This window comes from Bidens hawaiensis, unplaced genomic scaffold, assembly GCF_021521415.1.
Source record: "Bidens hawaiensis isolate Kalapana, Puna unplaced genomic scaffold, B.hawaiensis_p1.1 tig00011464_1, whole genome shotgun sequence".
NCBI lineage: Eukaryota > Viridiplantae > Streptophyta > Magnoliopsida > Asterales > Asteraceae > Bidens > Bidens hawaiensis.
This window is the reverse complement of record NW_027491893.1, coordinates 269562-289574: the sequence shown is the minus strand read 5'-3', so window position 1 is coordinate 289574 and position 20013 is coordinate 269562. Positions and strand designations below refer to the sequence as shown.

General features: G+C 33.5%; 1 protein-coding gene and 1 long non-coding RNA gene across 2 annotated transcripts; both read left to right on the top strand.

Annotated features, from left to right (window-relative positions):
* The first annotated feature begins 615 nt into the window (after nucleotides 1–615).
* LOC143537990 (uncharacterized) lies at nucleotides 616–2089 on the top strand. Its single transcript, XR_013136175.1, has 3 exons — nucleotides 616–916; nucleotides 1063–1117; nucleotides 1724–2089. It is a non-coding gene; the product is annotated as an uncharacterized LOC143537990 (long non-coding RNA).
* Nucleotides 2090–13006: 10917 nt separating this feature from the next.
* On the top strand, nucleotides 13007–16501 carry LOC143537989 (nudix hydrolase 23, chloroplastic-like). Its single transcript, XM_077031636.1, has 7 exons — nucleotides 13007–13302; nucleotides 15084–15215; nucleotides 15315–15391; nucleotides 15501–15636; nucleotides 15704–15844; nucleotides 15932–15990; nucleotides 16264–16501. Exons 1-7 carry the CDS (start codon nucleotides 13081–13083, stop codon nucleotides 16322–16324), a joined length of 828 nt encoding a protein of 275 aa, XP_076887751.1. The 5' UTR covers nucleotides 13007–13080; the 3' UTR covers nucleotides 16325–16501.
* Nucleotides 16502–20013: the final 3512 nt, after the last annotated feature.

The window sequence follows — 20013 nt, the reverse complement described above, 5'->3', positions numbered from 1 at the left end:
ATAGTATTAAATATTTATGAAATTCAAAGGAAGTGAAAAAGTATTGAGACGCGACATGTCTTTATGCACCCTAAAAATATACGTATTTTGACCCATTATATATGTTACCAAGTTTTGTCACCAGTCACAACTTTTGTCATTAACTTATGTGTTAATATATTTGTTAAAAAGTTTCATGAATTTATGTTGACATGCTTGTTGTTATATGTTTAGGGCTGGCATGAGCGTGGTGAATATAAGCCGTCTTCACGCTCATGGTATAATAATCTTAATGACGGGCCCCGAAGATTCCATGGGCCCTGGCCCAACCCTAAGGGTAAAAGTAAGTGTCTTTCCATTATGAGTAGTGATTTAGTGAAGAAGTTCATATGCCTCTTGTGTTAGATTTCTCTATGTGCATGCCATGTGGCATCTCCGCTTAATCATTTTTTTTTAAATCCAAAATAAAAAAAAAATTCAATTTTCAGTCTTCAAATTTTTTGTTTTTGTTATTTTAACATAAGAGATTTTTACATATGTGGCATGTGACATGGCATCAACCAGCGCCACATCAGCACTATACAGAATAAATGAATAAAATTTAGAACTTGTATTTGTATAATTTTTCAGAAGGATTTCAATTTTATGAAGATGATGAAGAAGTTGAGACGATTTTTCGGTCTGCGTTTGGTTCTAACTCCGGGTTCTACTATTGGTCGTTTATAAATGATGAACCGCCAAGAATCTCATCGGGCTATTATAGTAATAACAATAATCGTGATTCATGGAAATGGAGACGCCAGTTTGAAGATGATGAGGATTATGACGAGGATGAGGATGATGAGTTAGAAAGAATAGAAACTGATTTGAGAAAAGACCGAATTGCCCTTGGTTTGAGTGGTTCTGGCCCGTTAAGCATTGAAGATGTTAAAAATGCGTAAGTGTTGTAAATATTTTCTATAATGGTATTATAGAGATTATTATCTACAAAAAAAAATGATTTCAGTTTCTGTTTAAATTTTGATTTTTTATGTTATCTAAGGCGGAAAATGATTTTTTTTTATTAACATTTGTGTTTTGTAGATACCGGGCTTGTGCACTGAAATGGCATCCGGATCGTCACAATGGTTCTTCCAAGGTAACTTTTAAATACGGGCTGGGTTGGCCCTCAAAGCACCTTTTTGTTGGCATCTTTATTAATTTTTTGAATATTAAATGTATTAAAATATATTATCAAAGTGTATAATGTTAAAATAATAATCTGTTTTTTTAATAGAGGCTTATTCATTTGGAAACACTCTGGTCATTATTTAATCGTTTGGCCCGTTTTCATGTTAACAAGTATTAAAATAGGTTTGGCTAAGGAAACACCACTGACACATTTTCCACACTATTGACGTTTCATTCGGGTCGTATGACATGCAGCATCAGGTTATAAGGATCGTATGACAGGCGAAAATTTGTCATATGGGTCGTATGACAGTTGGTGTTCACGGTTCACCAAATTACCCGCCCCATATGGTATTATGACTGTTGTAGAAATGATTGATGTGACCACTAACAAAGTCATAGGCGCCCAGATGACCATTTTTCACCCTATCATACGGCCTTAATGATATTACAGGCGCTGATGTAGTGATGTGCAGGCTTGGTATGACATCATACGGCCTGTATGTTGTCATAGCACGCTGGCGTATAAATTTGGAGTGACCCATTAGTATAATATCGTGTTGTACATGAACAGGATATTGCAGAGGAGAAATTCAAGGTTTGCAGCGCTGCATATCAATCGTTATGTGACAAATTGGCGCCAAACTAATAATAGTTATGGATTCAAGTCAAACGCGTAGAGTTCATTGAATTTACGTGATGTAGTTTTATTCAATTCAAGATCATCATTATGCAGAAGACACCTAAATTAACATAGATTGTTTTGGCTGCCGCTAAATGTTTTAGATATTGTTAGTTTGTTACTGCACAAGTGTTACTAGTTTCTTATGTTTTTTTTGGCCACAAATGAAATAGATCTTTTATGGATAAGTAAGCATGTATTACTGAATTTGTGTCATTATAAAAGACATCTTGTAGTGATTTTTCAATAATAAATGAATACATTTCAATTAAAATGTTACTAATATTTATAGTTTTTTAGGATAAGCTAAAGAGCTAAATGCATAGATAACCAAAACTTAATCTAGTTTCAATTGCACTTTCATGTATTTTGTTACAATCATTTTTATACTAACAATTTTTTTAAATAATAAACTAATTTTACTTTTTTTAATAAAAAAAGGACTTTTAGATTCTATACTGAATAGTGGTAATAAACCCTTTTCTAGTCATGTGATTATTTGTTTTCGTCCATCTAGCATCTTGCCCGTCAATGTTTATTTTAACCCAGTACCATCGTTAAAAAAACAAAAAGAAAGAAAGAAACATGTTTCTCCTTCCAAACTATATAAAGTTTGACATGATCAACAATACATGTTATCAATCACAAGAATTTGTGTAACATTCGTTACTTTTCAAATATGAAAACCCGACCCATTTCAAATTTTTGGTTTTTGTTTATAAATATATATATATTATTAAAAGATTCTTAAGTTTCACTTCAAGTGACATTCGTCATTTTTGAGTTAGTATTGTGTTCGTTAAACCGACCCGGTTTTTCATTTTAATGTACTCTTGTTCGTCGTTTATCATACCTTCATTTTCTATTCGTATTGAATTCCGAGGATTTATGGTTATCATTTGTCGCTTTCAATTCATTTTGCGCAATTAACGAAAGTCAATGTTTTAAAGATAAAACAATTTGCAAACTGTGCGGGTAAAATATAAAAATATCCAAGTTATATAAATTCTATTCATATAGATTGCACCTCAAAGTTCAAGGACTAAAGAGTAAATATATTTTGAAAACTAATCCGTTTTATTAGTCGAGGTGATCCATTTAGTAATAAATACAATCATATGTTACATATTTCATATGTAATAGCTTTTCCTAAAGTTGTTTAAATATATTAACCATTACTAATATATATATAGATATACTTTATTCAAATGTCGCATAGATAACATTATTTACGTATAACCAAAGTACATTTTTTTATTATTATTTAATTATGTCACATTTTTTTTACTTAGTTGGTTTTAAAAGATGAAGAAAAATACATTCCTACTACATTTGAATCTTGGTCAAAATTCTTTATGATGATAATAAATGTGTTTGAATATAAATTGTAGGTTACAATTTAATTTTTTATGACCAATTACAAGTTTTAAATGGCATTCATGACCCATTAAGTATTTTGACCAATTTAATACAATTGAAACAACTCTAGCTCACTTCACTTATAAATAGAGGTCCATTCCTTCTCATTTCCTCACAACTTAATTTACAAAACATTCTTGTTATTCTCTCATTTTGGTGATTTTCACCTACTTTGATTTATGAAATCAAACCGTGAAGTTCAATATTTCTTCTTTTATTATCTAAGTTCTTGTTCCGGGTATGTTTTTAGTTTCTGCTTGTTCGTGTCGTTTAGAACTTAATGTTATATTATTTATTTAACAATAGTGTAGTTCATCAAAAACGATCTTGACTCACTTATGTATTTATTTGGTTCGGTTTAGTTATTTTATTTATCCAACATCTAAAACTAATTTTTTTTCATCTCACTCTCTAAAATATAATACTTTTTACCATGTCGGAAACGAACCCAACCTAAAGTTGAGTCCGGGTCCGACCGGAAATGAACCGAATTCTTTTAATCGTCTTTATTATTAAATAAACCAAATAAATTATTAAAAATTATTTTAAATCAAATAAAATCATTTTAACATAAATAAATTATGTATAAATCTAAGTTTAACATTTTTCACCTAAAAACTAACGTTCACCTTCATTAAACCAGAGAAAATTATTTTATTTTTCCGTTTCGTTGACTATAGCTCGTTACCTTTTATAAATTGTAAACATAATCATTTTTTTTAGATAAAACTATAGTTAAAATCCGTGATTCGCAAATATCATAATTCTCGTATTAGCGTTAAGTTATTAATAAAATATTAATTTAAATCGTTAAAGCTTAAACAATATTATTAAAATATAAAAATGCCGTAAAATAATAAAAGTTACATTAAATAATGCTTAACTCCGTTAACAAAATAATTTTAACCCTTTCAATCCCGATAGTTAGACTTTGTTTTTGTTTTAATTATAGTTCGAGAAGTTCAATCTTTTCGGATTTCTTTAACACATGTTCGACCGCTTCGGTTTCGTTATCATGCTTTCGGTTTTCATTGCAACGTTTATCTTCAATTTCAAGGTGAGTTTTTCACCACCCATTTTTAATATTTTTATTGTTTTGGGGTAGCATATGTATCCATATTAAAATTCAAGTATTGTTACTTCTATTACAAAACTACAATTCGTATATGGACTTGTGTGTTACTTGTATTACTTGCACAAATATTACTTGCACGAATATTACTTGCACGATTGGGAAGCCTCATTAAGTATGATCATACGCCCCCCTTTGCACTCCGGTCCATTTGATTCGAGTGGAAAAGGGCCTCATTATCCGAGTACGTTGATTGCTATCAACTGGAAAGGACCTTACTTGCGCGATTTCCCGAGTACGTTGGTTGTTACCAATTGGAAAGGACTTACTTGCTCGTTTATCACTTGTCCGTGAGTTGTATGGTTTTTACGTACGTATTTAAACTGTGGAAGCTCACCAGCTATGTTCGTAGCTGACTTTATTTTATACATATGTTACAGGTGTAAAGATACGAGGATGAAAGTTAGAAGACACATAGCATGCCTATAGGATATTCAAAGAATAACTTATCATTTGTTTATTTATTTGTTACAACTTGTATTATTTGATAAACTTGTGTTACATGAAGAGTTAAATGAAATAATGTTATTATGGTCACCTAATAGTGTCACGTGTGTTTGAGCAATCTGTACGTCATACTCAGGCGTTTCCGCTTTAGCCGGGGTGTTACAATTTGCAAACCCCTTAAATGACCATCAATAAAACGTCAATTGTAATATACGAAAAGAACAAAAATATTGTGTGTGCTAAAATTATCTCATACCCATTATAACTAAAATCTTATTAAAAAAAGATTTAAAAATAAAGTCATATGTTATGTAGTGGTGTTCACAGTTCGGTTTGAAACCGCGAAACCGTCCAAACCGATTAATGGTTTGGTCTTACGGCCGGTTTTTTTTCTTAACTATCGGTCGGTCGGTTTTGAAAACTTCAAACCGTAGCGAACGGTTTGGTTTTCGGTTTATACCGCAAACCAACCGGACCAAACCGTATAATTTAATTATATATAGTTTTTTATCCAATATTACTTACATATATTATTAGAAATAATTAAGTTATATTTGTTTAGACTGTATATAAATATGCATACAATAATATAAAATATACTACTAAAGAAGAAGTAAAATGAAACTGTGTGGTGGTTTCACAATTTCATTTTTTGCTAATTTCGATTGCATAGTGTTTGAACATTTTAAATTCGCAAATTCTACATAGCTTTACTTATAGCTTTACTTGTATATATGACACCTTATGTTGGACATTTTGTATCAAAACATTAGAAGATCAAACCGTGAACTAAACCGGAACCAAACCGTTACTAACGGTTTGGTTCGGTTCGGTTTAAGAGTTCTACGGTTCGGTTTTGGTTTACAAAAACCAAACATTTATACCAACGGTTTGGTTCACGGTTTGACCTAAAAACCGCGAAAACCGGACCGTGAACACCCCTAATGTTATGCATGTACAGAGAAGGCACCCAGTTCGACTTATTAAGGTTGGCTCAATGCTTCGTGTAAAATGGAAGTAACCCATTTATCGATGGAGGTGCAAATTGTGGGTTATTAGACATTATAGAACACATGAGATGCAACCGAGTTAGGGTTCATCAAGAGAAACACGAGCTATATGTAATAAGATTTTTTGAGTTATATTTACTTTATAATATATTGAGAATTATTCAATAATCGTTTGTGTGTCTTTTACGTTTTGGTTAGTCATATCAATTCGTACTTGAGCCAAATGTCCCCTTGAAATCTTGTTTAGCTACATTCATGTGATTTAAATTATTGCATCTTAGCTACAATTTTAAACTCTGTAGTAAAGCTAGCTTATAAAATATATACAAACTAAGTTAGTAACTTAGCATTTAAGCTTTTATTATAAGGTACTCTAAATATTAATATTGGTTTTAAATAATCCCAACTATGGCCTATTAGTAAATATCAGTCTCAACTTTACACTTGCCTGCTGACCGTCCAACTATTGATGTATTTGATTTTAACGGGCCGCGACTAACGGATGTTAACTCCGTTAGTGATTTGCTGACGTGGACCTTCTTCTCCGGCCGCATCACGCTGGAAACTTGCCGGAAACCTGCAGCTCGCCTCCATTCTCCCTAATATCGTTACACCATCTCTTTCTATCTTTCCCCTCATTCGAAACCTAACCGACGTGCCGCCATTGTTGTCTCCGGCGAAGTCCACCCTCGTCAATCGTGCACCATTCAAGGTAATTGACACATCATTCGACTAGTTTTTATCCTCTTAACAAAAGCCCTATGCTTATTTTGTAAATCGTGTAACATTGATTTCAAATTTTTGAAAATAAAATCGGGTTTGGTATATAGGGATTGGCCATGAAAGAAGATGAAATATACTTCATTTTCTAATTTCCGATGTCTTTTGAAGAGGGAGGGAGACAGTGTGACAATATTAGGGAGAATGGAGGCAAGTTGCAGGTTTCCGGCCGGAGAAGAAGGTCCACGTCAGCAAATTACTAACGGAGTTAACATCCGTTTTTCGCGGCTCGTTAAAAACAAATACATCAATAGTTGGGACGGTCAGCAGGCAAGTGTAAAGTTGGGACTGATATTTACCAATAGGCCATAGTTGGGATTATTTAAAACTAATATTCCTTAATGTAAATTAAGTTAGCTTAAAACATGTTAAAGATGAGGTTGTATTATGTTAATAATTGAAGATGAGGTTTATATGTATGTATGGTCAGTATGTTCACATGTGAAATTGTTTCTAAGATGGCATTGCAAAATAGTGAGCTATCTCAAGAGCTACTAGATTCTCAAACTCACATATGGAACCACATTTTCAGCTACATAAACTCCATGCTACTTAAATGCGCAATTCAGCTAGAAATACCTGATATCATCGATCACCATGGTTTGCCTATGTTGCTTTCGGAGTTAGTTGACACCCTTTCCATATACAAGGAGAGAACTCCTTTTGTCTATCGGCTTATGCGCATCCTTGTTCACTTTGGTTTCTTTATGAAACAACGTGTTTCCACCACACCTGAAGGCACTTATGACGAGGGAAGGCTATTTGCTCACTCCTGCTTCTCGATTGCTTTTAACGGAAGAGCCATTAAGTGTTAGACCCCTTTTGCTATCCGTGACGGATCCAATGTTGATGGAACCATTGCAACACATGAGCAAGTTTTGATGACGATTGGTGTTGTACAAGAACATTCTACACAATTGGAGTGATGAGGAATTCGTTAAGATACTTAAGCAATGCTTAGAAGCGATTCCGAGCAAGGAAAATGGAGGAAAATTGATTATCATAGACATGGTCGGGAAGGTTGACAATAGAGAGAATATTAAAGTACTCGAGACTCAACTCTTATTTGATATGCATATAATGACTTCAGTGACAGGAAGAGAGAGAAGCGAAAAAGATTGGGCAAAACTGTTCCTTGATTCTGGCTTTTCAGATTACAAAATAACTGCGGTTTTGGGGTTGAGGTCTCTCAGTGAAGTTTATCCCTAGCTAAGTCGCATTGCCAACGTAATTGCTGATAATTGCATCTACTAAAACATGCAACTTCTTACCATGTTTGATCTTGTTTGTGTTGTGGTTCTTTTAATCTGTATCAATGTTGTTGCTTTCCATCTTATTATTATTAAACTCTTGGGAATGCTAAGAGGGTGTGCAAGGTATACAAGGCTTCAAAAGTTTATGTATATATAGATAAATATTATTAATGATGTGTTAATATTGTAATTGGTCATGTTAAGTTGTAATGAGTCTAAACTTCTAATGGGCCATAAATAGGTCTTAATTAGTTGTAACCGACCATAACGAGTCGTAAAAGGACACACATACATGTTCATCTCGACAATATATCATTGTCTTGGAAAAAGTGGTGTAACTTTTCGTTTTAGTCTTGTTGTGTTGTTTTGGCCTCTAGCATCTTGCTAGTTGTGTCTTTTTAATGAAAGTTGCTATTAAAAAAATGCCTAAATTATGTTGCATGTTGTACAACTCCTTAATGCTTTATTTTTACACCTCATTTACCTCCTTCGATACCTTTGTCTTGTCTGTCAAAACCCCTCCACTTTATTTTGGGGAACTAGGAAGTGTACACATAGAACTGAGGACTCGTTAGGAAGCGGCAAAATGTATCTTTTGGATCTAGGCTGCGCATCAAAACCGCAAGCTCTATTTTGTGCAAGTAGCAGTATATTTTATGTATATAGCACGTCACTGAAATGCTTAGTAAAACCTTCTTGTAGAACTTATATTTAAAAGAATCCGATTTTTTCAACTCACTTGAGTTTTCATTTTATCCTTCCATAGAAACAAACAAATATTTAAAAAGAATCTGGCCCGTTTCCATCCATTCCTCTACCTTTATTTTATATAGTAATTTTTACGAGTGGTCGTGACTTGTGAGTAAAGGAAAGAAACCAGTTAATAAAAGTATATATATTAATTAATTGATTAGTAAACTATTTAAAGATTGAGATATATGAGATTTTTAAAAGATCTTAATATATCTTAGAGAGAAATAAATATTTTTGTTTAGTTAAATTACTTCCCATTATTATCATCATCTTTGTAATTGTAATTTGTAGGCATGATGAACAGGGCAACCAAATTAGCCCTGGTTAACTTAAACAAATCCTCCTTTTATGCTCTCTTTCATTCAACTCCGGCTCTCTATCGTCGACTACGAACCCACCAGGAATTTGTAACTCTCATTCTTTAATTTCACGTATTTTAATTTTCTTAGTTTGATGTACAAGTAACATTGAGTTACAAAGTTTTGTTACAGCTTTTGTTTTAACATATTTGATTATTTGTTACAAGTTTCATGAAACTGTGTTGACATATGTTTAGGGGTTTAGAAATTTTAATGATGGGCTCGGAAAATTCTATGGGCCCAGGCCCAACAGTAAAGGGGTCCATTGTTGGAGTTGGATCAACAAAAGTAAGTACCTTAATAGTTAATATGCTTTTGGGTTTATTTTCAAATCCAAAAATAATAATAATAATAATAAATAAATAAAAGTTAATTTTTTCAGACTTGCAAGTGAATTTATATATTTTTAGTTTTCTTGAGCAATTTTTGCATATGCAGCGTTTTCTAACGCTGCTAACGTGACATCAACCAGTGCCACGTTAGCACTATTCATGATGAATGAAGTCTAAAACTTGCTTTTGTATATTTTATATGAAGAATGTCATTTTAATGAAGAGGACGAGGAGAACGAGGAAGAGGAAGAGGAAGAGGAAGAGGACGATGACGAGGAAGAGGAAGATGAAGATGACGAGGAAGAGGAAGAGGACGATGAGGAGCATGAGTCAGCAAGAGTGGACACTGATTCAAGAAAAGAAAGGATTGCCCTTGGTTTGAGTGATTTGGGCCCGTTAAGCCTTGAAGATGTTAAAAACGCGTAAGCTTTTCTAAATGTTTTCTATAACGGTATTTTAAAGGTTTATTATCATTGATTAGAAAAATGTTCATTGTCTAAACACAATGATCACAGTTACTATTTTGAGTTTTAATGTTACCAAAGGCGGAAATTGACTTTGTTATGAACATTTTTGCTTCTAGATACCGGGCTTATGCACTGGAATGGCATCCGGATCGTCACAATGGTCCTTACAAGGTAACTTTTAATTTGGGTTGGGTCGGGTTAAACTGGCCCGCGAACACTTTTGTCCAGTATTTTCTTAGTTTTATGAATAATGAGTGTGTTTTCAAATATTATAAAAACAAATGATGTTAAAATAATAATTTGTTTTTCTAATAAACTGAATTATGAGGTTTATATCAATACACCTTGGTAGTTGTTAACCCGTTTGGCCCGCTTTCATGTTAAGAAACACCACTAACACACTATTCACACAGCCATTTCATACGGCCAGTATGATCATACGGGCCGGTGAATGTGATAGGTGAAAATTGGTCATATGACAAGCAAAATATTGTCATATGGTTCATATGACAAGTGGTGTTCGCCAAGTCATATGGCCAGCATGATGTGTTTGACTGACACATAAAAAACTAATATGACCATTGACAAAGTTTATATGACTATTTTTCACCCTATCGTACGATCCTTATGATGTAAATAGTGCTAATCTGGATACTTGATTTGACATCTTATGGCCCGTATGATATTATATGATTCGCATGATATGACAGGCACACGGGTGTATGGATTTGAGTTGTGTTTCTTTAGCATCGCCCATTAAAATAATAAATTGTTGTACATGAACAGGCTATTGCAGAGGAGAAATTCAAGGCATCCAATGCTGCATATCAATCTTTATGTGACAAATTGGCGCCAAAGTAAGAACATTTATGTATTCAAGATTCACTACGTAGAAGATACCTAATTAACATAGTTTTTGCTGGTTAATGCTAAATGTTTTAAGTTTGGTAATTGTACAAGTTTACTGATTTAGTAATTTCTAATGTTTTTTACGCCCTGCTTGCGGCGCGCGCATATAATGTATATATGTGTGAACCCTTGGGTGGGCAAAAGTAAAATTGCACTAATTTTGACGTTATTTTACTAATCACGTGAAAATAACGTTAAAAGTGGCGGAAGGTTAATCAGGCATCATGTGGTGGCGTTGATAGCCGAAAGACAAGGGCACATGCACCAATCAGCCGGTGTCCCGATGATTGAGTGTTATGTGCCTTATGTCCAAGGCTTGATGCAAAACTACTATCGAGCCGGGGGTCTCACCGGAAGCAGCCTCTCTATCCCTATGGGATAGAGGTAAGGCTGTCTACATCTTACCCTCCTCAGACCCTACCATAGCATTGCTATTGGTGGGATATACTGAGTACGATGATGATGATGATCTTGTAGTGGTTTTTCAATAATGAATGAATAGATTTCAATTAACAATTTACTAGAATATATAGTTTTTTTCAGGATATGTAAAAGGCTAAATGAGTAAATGCAAAGATAACCAAAATTTATCTATTTTCAGTTGCCCTTGTTTTTTTGTATTTTGATGCAACCATTTTTATACTAAACATTAAAAAGAAACCATAATAATAAGTTTTTTTTCCCGGACGTTATACCAAGTAACCTTTTTCATAAAACAGTAGCGTTTGCTTCTTTATTATTATTTTTGTATTTGTTTTTAATCAAGTAAATAAAAAAATTAAATGTCATACTTGAGCATAGTTCATGAAAGATTGTAGCTATACAAAAACTGTGCCCTAAAATAAATCAAGCTCAAATTAATAACTTGAAAATATCGATTTCAACCTTGTTTTACAAGGCAATCTCGATCTAACAACTTTAATATATAGACTTTAGAAGCATGTTTTGTATTCAAACACTATATACGCGACGGATGAAAATAACAAATATATCGTATTGGCTAGAATCTGATACTTCTTATTACTAAAATCTAACTAAAGATTGAAAATCAGTTAATTATATATGTACATAGAAAATTTAGCTATATTAGGCTAGGTCCTACATGTTTTAGCCAACCCAATTCGACCCATTAAGGTTGGCTCAATGCTGAATGTAACTCATTTCCTTATTCATCTGTAAATCTCTCGTATACACCACGTTACACACACGTTGAGGAACGTTCAATACATAACGTAAACAACTACTGTTTTTCCAGGCACGTTGCAATGGGTAGGTCGGTAAAACACAAGCGTTGATACGGTAAGGCGACGCGAATTTAGTCATTTTCAGTTACATGCGTTATTGTATCGTAACTAAGACAAAAATAAAACCAAAAAAAAAATTATAAAAATTAGGGTGGACCAATGGTGTGGCGTCGGTCGGTAAACTCATCATTTGTAAAGCCTGACCGTTATCGATCCCGGGCGTTGAGGCGGTTGAGTCTACGCGAATTCAGAAGGTTTTTGTCATGTTCGTTATGGTACCGAAACTAAAAAACAAAAATCAGCATGCGGTCGGCTTTCGTTACGGTACTGGAACTAAAACAAAACGCGGCGAGTCTACACGAATTCGGTCGGTTTCCATCACGTTCGGCACAATACCGTAACTAAAACAAAATAATAAAAAAAAAACAAAAACAAAATTCATATTCGGTAGGTTTCGTTACAGCCGAAAAAAAAAAGAAACTACCAATAGGGAGCCGCAAAGTGGCCCAATCAAGGCTTTGTGACACCAAATTTGTTAATTATATTATTATATAATATTGTGAGACCGTATAAATACTGTATGTATCTATACATACATGCTCATACACTATATATCCGTGATTGATCCATGTCGACTTATTTCCCAAGAGTGGCCTCGAGGCTACGTCCCAGGACCAATTTTTCAGGTTTCTATGATTATCAAAGGAGTTGTGCTTTAGCGGTACCCCGGTGAGTTTCTCTACGGAGGTCCGAGTCTCGGTTATGACAAAATGTCATGCACAAGCTATAGTTTTACTAAGGTGAGCCTTCGGACAGTAGTTTTCCCTTGAAATTGGTGGCGGGTCGGTTATCTGTACTGTCTGCGGTCACCGGCAGGGGTGGTCTTTTATTAACCTAGATGGTCAGGCTTTGTTGGTCGTAAAAAGAATTAATAATAGATTTAATTAATAAAAATAATAATAATGTGAAATTCAAGAAATCATAAAGGACCATTCTTGTTATTAAACTCTTTGAAATCCGAACATTTTGGATGGAAATGAAACCCCAACTGGATTTGGGAAAAAAAACTTGATCAAATAGGATAAACAAAATCAAGAATCAAGATTCATGAAATTGAATCTATCAATTTGAAATAATTATAATAATGCACAGAACCATACAATTTCTGGGTTCCTCTTCAGGGTTCTTGTTCCAAAGATTAAAGCTTCATGGCAATCATTATTATTCTGCAAAACCATCTTCAAGATTAACAATTTCAAGATCACCCCTTTATTACAGACAATTTAGAGCTTCTTCAATTCGTTCTGAGCCAAACCCAGATGCCACATCATCTTCTTCATCTCCATCTGCACCTTTTAGATTAACTGTAAGTTTTTTGTTCCTTGATTGTGTTTAGAATACTTTAGATGCTAAAGATGCAATTTTTATTAGGGTGATGGTTTCTTGAATGTTGTTGGATAATTTGTGTGATGGTTTGGATCGGGTCATTGTTAAAATTTGTTATTGTATTTGATTATTGATTTTGGATTAATGATCATGTTTTGTGTTTTTTCTCTAACGGGTCAAACGGGTTGAAATTCGTATGGAGGTGTATTTGAATGCATAAAGACCTCTTTTACCTTGTTCTTGAAAAAAGGTTGGATTTTTATTGAATGTAAAAAAGGTGGATAAAAGACGTGTTTGCTGATAGCTCAACCCGGGCCCAACTCGTTTAGATTCCTTTAACATTGATCCATGATCGTACGGATCACATGGGTAATGGGTTGAAAGTCACACATAAAAGCCTTGTATATCGTTATCTTGAAAAAAGTTGGATTTTTAGTGGTAATAATATGGTTTTAGTTCTTATATGTAAGGCATTATTTATGAATGTCAAAAAAGTGGAAAAATGTGTTTGCTGATTGCTCCACCCAGCCCAACTCGTTTAGACTCGCTTAACATTGATCCGTGATCATACGGGACATATGGGTTGATAGTCGTATGAGTTGTATTCAAACGCATAAAAACCTCCTATACCGTGTTCTTGAAAAAAGGTTGGATTTTTAATAGTAATAATATAGTTTTAGTGCTTATAATCTTATATATAAGGCATTCTTTATGAAAGTAAAAGAAGTGGATAAAAAATGTGTATGCTGGTTTTCTCAACCCGGGCCAACTCATTTAGACGCGCTTAACATTAATCCATGCGGGTGTTATGAGTTGGAAGTGATATGAGGTGTATTCAAACGCATAAAAATCTCTTATATCATGTTCTTGAAAAAAAAGGTTGGATTTGAATGATAATATAGTTTTAGTGCTTAGATATAAAGCATTCTTATTTGATTATTGCTCAACCCTGCCCGACTCGTTTAAACTCGCGTTACTCACTTAACATTGATCTGTGATCATACGGGTCGATGGGTTGAAGGTTGCCTAAATTGTGTTTTTACTGCATAAACTTTGATTAGCATCGAAATAATATAACTCTTGTAATCATATTGAGTTATTGACACACGTAAGTGTTTTGGGTCAAACTGACCCGTTTCATATTGAGTTATTTGTAACACGTACCTAGCACTCTGCAAGGCAATAATTGTATATTTAATTCTGTTGAATTATAGATAGCTCATGCATTGCTAGAAATACTATTTTTTCAGGGTAATGATTTATTGTTGTATAATTTGTGTGATGATTGGGATTGGCACATTGCTAAATTTTTTTACTATTGTATTTGATCATTGCTTTTAGCTAATTGAGCATAGTTAGTGTTTTTTCTCTAACGGGTCAAACGGGTTGAAAGTCATATGAGGTGTATTCTAATGGATAAAAACCTCTTATACCATGTTCTTTGAAAAAGGTTGAATTTTTAGTAGTATTAATGTAGCTTTATTGCTTATATAAGGCTATCTTTATGAATGCCAAAAAAGTGGAAAAAATGTGTTTGCTGGTTTTCTCAGCCCAGCCCAACTCATTTAGGCTCTCAACATTGATCCGTGATCACACAAGTCAAATGGGTTGAAAGTCGCTCAAACTGTGTTTTTAATGCATAAAGACTTATCAAAATAATTTAACTTTTGTAATCATATTGGCTTATTGACAACAATAAGTGTTTCGGGTCAAACTGACCCGTTTCATGTGAAGTTATCTGTAACACGTAGCACTCTGCAGGACAATGCTCGTAAAATTAACTTCTGTCAGTTATGTGGGGGACCTACGAAGCGCGAGATACCCGATGGTGACGAGAAAGAAAGAGCTATTTGTACCCTTTGTGGAAAAATTGCATACGAAAATCCAAAAATGGTATGCTTTTTTTTGATATATATGACACTTTTTTTTAATATCAAAAAATGTATATTTTCAATTCATACGATGCTTAAAATTTAAAAATGATGGTTTCAGGTGGTGGGTTGCTTAATCGAGCATGATAACAAAATCTTGCTATGCAAGCGGAATATTCAACCTTCTTTTGGTCTTTGGTGTGCATATCTTAATATGAAGCCAACCGTTTTAAACATGCATTTGGCCTGTTTAACACGTTAGAGATAAAACACAGCCCGTTAGTTTATGAAGCTTTGTTGTTCACAGGACACTTCCAGCTGGTTACATGGAGATTGGTGAGTCGGCTAGCGAAGGGGCTATTAGGGAAACATGGGAAGAAGCAGGGGCTAAAGTGAAAATCATTTCTCCTTTCGCTCAATTAGACATTCCTCTCATAGGCCATGTGAGACGAAATTCCTTAAAAATAATTCATTTGTGGTTTTTTGTTGCATTTTTTTTTTTTGGTGCAGACTTATGTAATATTCTTGGCAAAGCTGATAACGCCACACTTTTCACTGGGGCCCGAATCATCAGAATGCAGGCTATTTTCACTTGATGATATCCCTTATGAATCTCTTTCGTTTTCATCAATGCTTATTACCTTAAACTTGGTACGTTTTTTTGTTGCTGTTTTTTGTGTTTTGTGTTCGTTTATTAACTTAAAAAGTGATTACCTTTTTATCTTTTGTTTCTTGTAGTATATAGAGGACATTAAGGTCGGAAAACCAAAGTATCACTACGGGCTAATTAACAAGAGGTATGTTACTTTGTGTATTACATAATTAATATGTATATGCATATGCATGTGACATCTGCTTTGCCATTTAGTTTTTATTTTTGAAAAATAGATAATTTTTTTTTTAAAAATTCTTTCACATGCATTTGTTGCATAAATGTCATGTTGATAGCGAGTGCCACATACGCAATTTGCTGGTAAAGTTGGTTGCCAATATTGAGAGATGTAAAGGGTAAAAACCAAATCAAAATCGCGTACTTAACGTGTTTCGCATATAACTGTTGTTGTTTACAGGCCTGGAACGGGTCCTTCAGAAATCCATGCATATACTTTCGACTATCACCTGCGGATTTGAGAAAAGGCAAATGACAGTTGAGGCAGTTAACATTTTTCATTTTTCAAAATGTTAATTCAGTTTTTGGTTCGTCGCAAATACCCAAACTGCCCCTCATGTAAAGTTGTATATTCTAGGATTGTCAAGTTTTTGAGCTTCTGTTATCAACTTATTTTAACTTCAAAGTGTGGATATAACATATATATTGATTCTCTGAAACTGTATATTAATTTTTGCAACTATATCATCTTTGTTATTTGAACTGTTCACTCAGTGTCACATTTTATTAACCAGAAGAGTAAAATTGTCATTAAAGAAAGAGTGTTTGAATCTGCAAAAAGGGATTCAGAAACTTAAACTTATAATATAGTCTTGTTTACATTAGTCACATTATTATTTTTTTTTCTAATAATATCACTATTTTTATTATCTATTTATTATCATGACTATATTATTAATAGTAATATTATTATTAGGAGATGCCCTGCTGGCGGTGCACGCATATAATGTATATATGTGTGAACTCTCGGGTGGGCAAAAGTAAAATTGCACTAATTTTGACGTTATTTTACTAATCTCGTGAAAATAACGTTAAAAGTGGGGGAAGGTTAATCAGGCATCATGTGGTGGCGTTGATAGCCGAAATACAAGGGCACATGCATCAATCAGCCGGTGTCCCGATGATTGAGTGCTATGTGCCTTATGTCCAAGGCTTGATGCAAAACTACTATCGAGCCGGGGGTCTCATCGGAAGCAGCCTCTCTATCCCTATGGGGTAGAGGTAAGGTTGTCTACATCTTACCCTCCTCAGACCCTACCATAGCATTGCTATTGGTGGGATATACTGAGTACGATGATGATGATGATGATGATGATGATGATTATTATTAGGAGATGGATCAAATACAAATAAAAAATTTCTACTAAACATACAAATTGAACAAAGCCACCACACCACATCTCATCTTTTTCCTCGTTCAACAACCAGACCCCATCTCCATCTTTTTCCTCATCCACCACAAAATCACCGGACTCCAATCACTCCACCGCCAACCTCCGCCACCTTTCCTTCAACCAAGGCTCTGTTGCCTCGCAATTTCCCACGACAGCACCGGCCTTCTCAATTCCCCACCGCAGCACCTTCTCAATTCCCCACCACGCAACCGCCTCCGCCTAATTCAATTGATCCTCTGGCCACCACGCCTCCGCCTGAAACTCCCAACCGTCAAGCGCTTATCAATTTCGTCACCGTCCGCATCCGTCAGATTCCGGCCACCGGACGTCATCGATCGTCGTTTCTTATTGTCTTCGTTCATTTCTAGGTTACAATTTTGTGAATCAAATTGAATCTTTTGCGAATATTGATTGCTTAATTGAAACTTGCAAATCGAAGTAATACGTCAATTGAAGCTAATTGATATTTCCAACTGAAGAAAATTGCCGTGGATATTTGTGGAAGATGAAGAAGCATATTCAATAATTACTCTACCTACAATATAATTACTCTATTTGAAACGCGTAGTGTAATTTGAGGAGGAAGAAGCAGATACTACAATTACTCTACTTACAAAATAATTACTCTAGTTGAAACTAGTATAATTTGAGGAGGAAGAAGCAGATTCTATAATTACTCTACTTACAAAATAATTATTCTAGTTGAAATAAGTAGTATAATTTGGTGTAATAGTATAGAGTAATTATTTGTGTTAGTAGTGTAATTACGTTATGAGTAGTGTAATTATTAGTACACTATTTTATTTTTTGTCGCATAATTATTCTACTTGAGAACTGTAATTACTCTATGTTATTTGTATGTTTAGTATGTTAATTTAATTTGTACAATAAGCTTCCCCTTATTATTATTATTATTAGTTATTGTATTTATCCGTTTTTTTTCCTATGTTGTCTAGAACTCTTTTGTTGAAACTTTTGTTTCTTTTATACAGCTTCATACAAACCCTCTCCAGAGTTCAGACCCTGTTAATACCCTTGCTATTAGCGGGATTTTTACAGGATATGATTGCTTGATTGATTATTTACATTAGTCACAATAAAAACATACAATCACGCATTTCATAACAAAAACAAGAAACGAGCATAACAACAAAAGCTTGATAATTCTGATGCTGAAGTGCCAAAGCTAAACGTGTTCTTGAGAATATGTTGAAAAGAGCCATAATTTGATCTGGCCCGATTCTCAGTCAGATTGATTATTGGAGGGTTGACTGTAGAGGAAATCTAGTACCGAAAGCCGTTGCGGTTAAAATAAGAGCAAGATTAGGTAAAGAGTCAGAAGAGATTTTTTAACATAAACTGTTAACCGACCTGTTTTTAGGTGGACGGGTCAATGTTATCACCCCTAATTACTCTCACACAAGTATTATTGTATGTAATTTTTAATTCTAAGCATTTTCTTCCGATTCTATTTTTAAAGATTCTAAAAAATTTACAGCTTTTAGAAACCCTTGGTTATAAACATATCGAGACCTAATTTAACATTCGTAAATGGTCCCGGGCCAGGTAAGATTACTATTTTACTCTTTTGAAAATTATACTTTAACCTCTTTACTATTTGTCTTATAATAAAGATAGTTTTTCTATTTTATTTCAAAGTAACGTTATAAGCATTTATGGGATCTAGTTTGTGATATGATTTTGTATAGTTGATACGTTAGATTCATCCACGAAAAAGCATTACTATTATAGTTTATAAACAATATTGTGGCATGATAGTTAAGCTAGCATATGTTTTACACTAAAACAAGGACAAATAAAAGAAAACTTTTTCTTACAACTTAAACTAAAATTTATTGTCGATTTTTTCTAGGGTAAAGCAAGACAACAAATGAAACAATAACGACGGTCATACCCATCTTAGTAATACTTTTGGTTGTTAAATAAGATCGTTTGAAAACTATTAGTATTTAATGATTAGAAATAAAACATGAAGACGTACACTAAATGATAAAAATCTAGAATATGTTTAATTGTCAAATCAAAAGAAAATAATAAGACAGACAGTAGACGATAAAATATCATCTTGCTTGAAATTAATAACAAAAAAATGCATGTCATTGTAAACGTGTATTCAATAAAAAGTTCAAAATAGAAAAAGTAAAATATAATTTATATGTTTAATGCAGGAAATCAACTAATGATAATGCTAATTAAGAAAACTATCTAGATAAATTTGTGATTAAAAATTAAATTCACCGGTTTTTATATTTGAAAAAATGCCGTTCAAAAAAAATATTTGAAAAATAAATAAATGATTTTTTAGCCGTATGGTTTTGAACTCAAAAAACTTTTTAAAGATGATGTAGATATAAAAAAAGTATATCATAACAATCTACTTATATTACACTTTTTATTAATATATTACTTATTCTTATGTAATTTCTTAATATCTTTGAAAGTTAATTATAACATTATTCGGTTCTTAACTCCGATATAACCGGTCAAGCCGGTTAACTAATAAGACAACCGGTCAAATATTTAATCCAGCTATGAAAACATTGTTAGATAATTTTATTGTTAATGTAGGTGATTTTCTCTTTGAGAGTTTAGAAAGATTTGTTTTACAATTTACATAAAAATACAAATTTGATTAGGAATCCACGTCAATGAAGCAATCACATTTGGTCTCTATATTTACCATTTGTACTACTTTTGAGTTCACAATAAACCTTCAAAAAATGGAAAACCTTGAG

What these genes read in the sequence shown, in the direction of transcription:
- LOC143537989 (XM_077031636.1), top strand. Translation starts at nt 13,081, where the DNA reads ATGCACAGAACCATACAATTTCTGGGTTCCTCTTCAGGGTTCTTGTTC. An exon ending in CTGCACCTTTTAGATTAACT is followed by an intron (nt 13,303 to 15,083) that starts GTAAGTTTTTTG and finishes AGCACTCTGCAG; the next exon opens with GACAATGCTCGTAAAATTAA. An exon ending in CATACGAAAATCCAAAAATG is followed by an intron (nt 15,216 to 15,314) that starts GTATGCTTTTTT and finishes TGATGGTTTCAG; the next exon opens with GTGGTGGGTTGCTTAATCGA.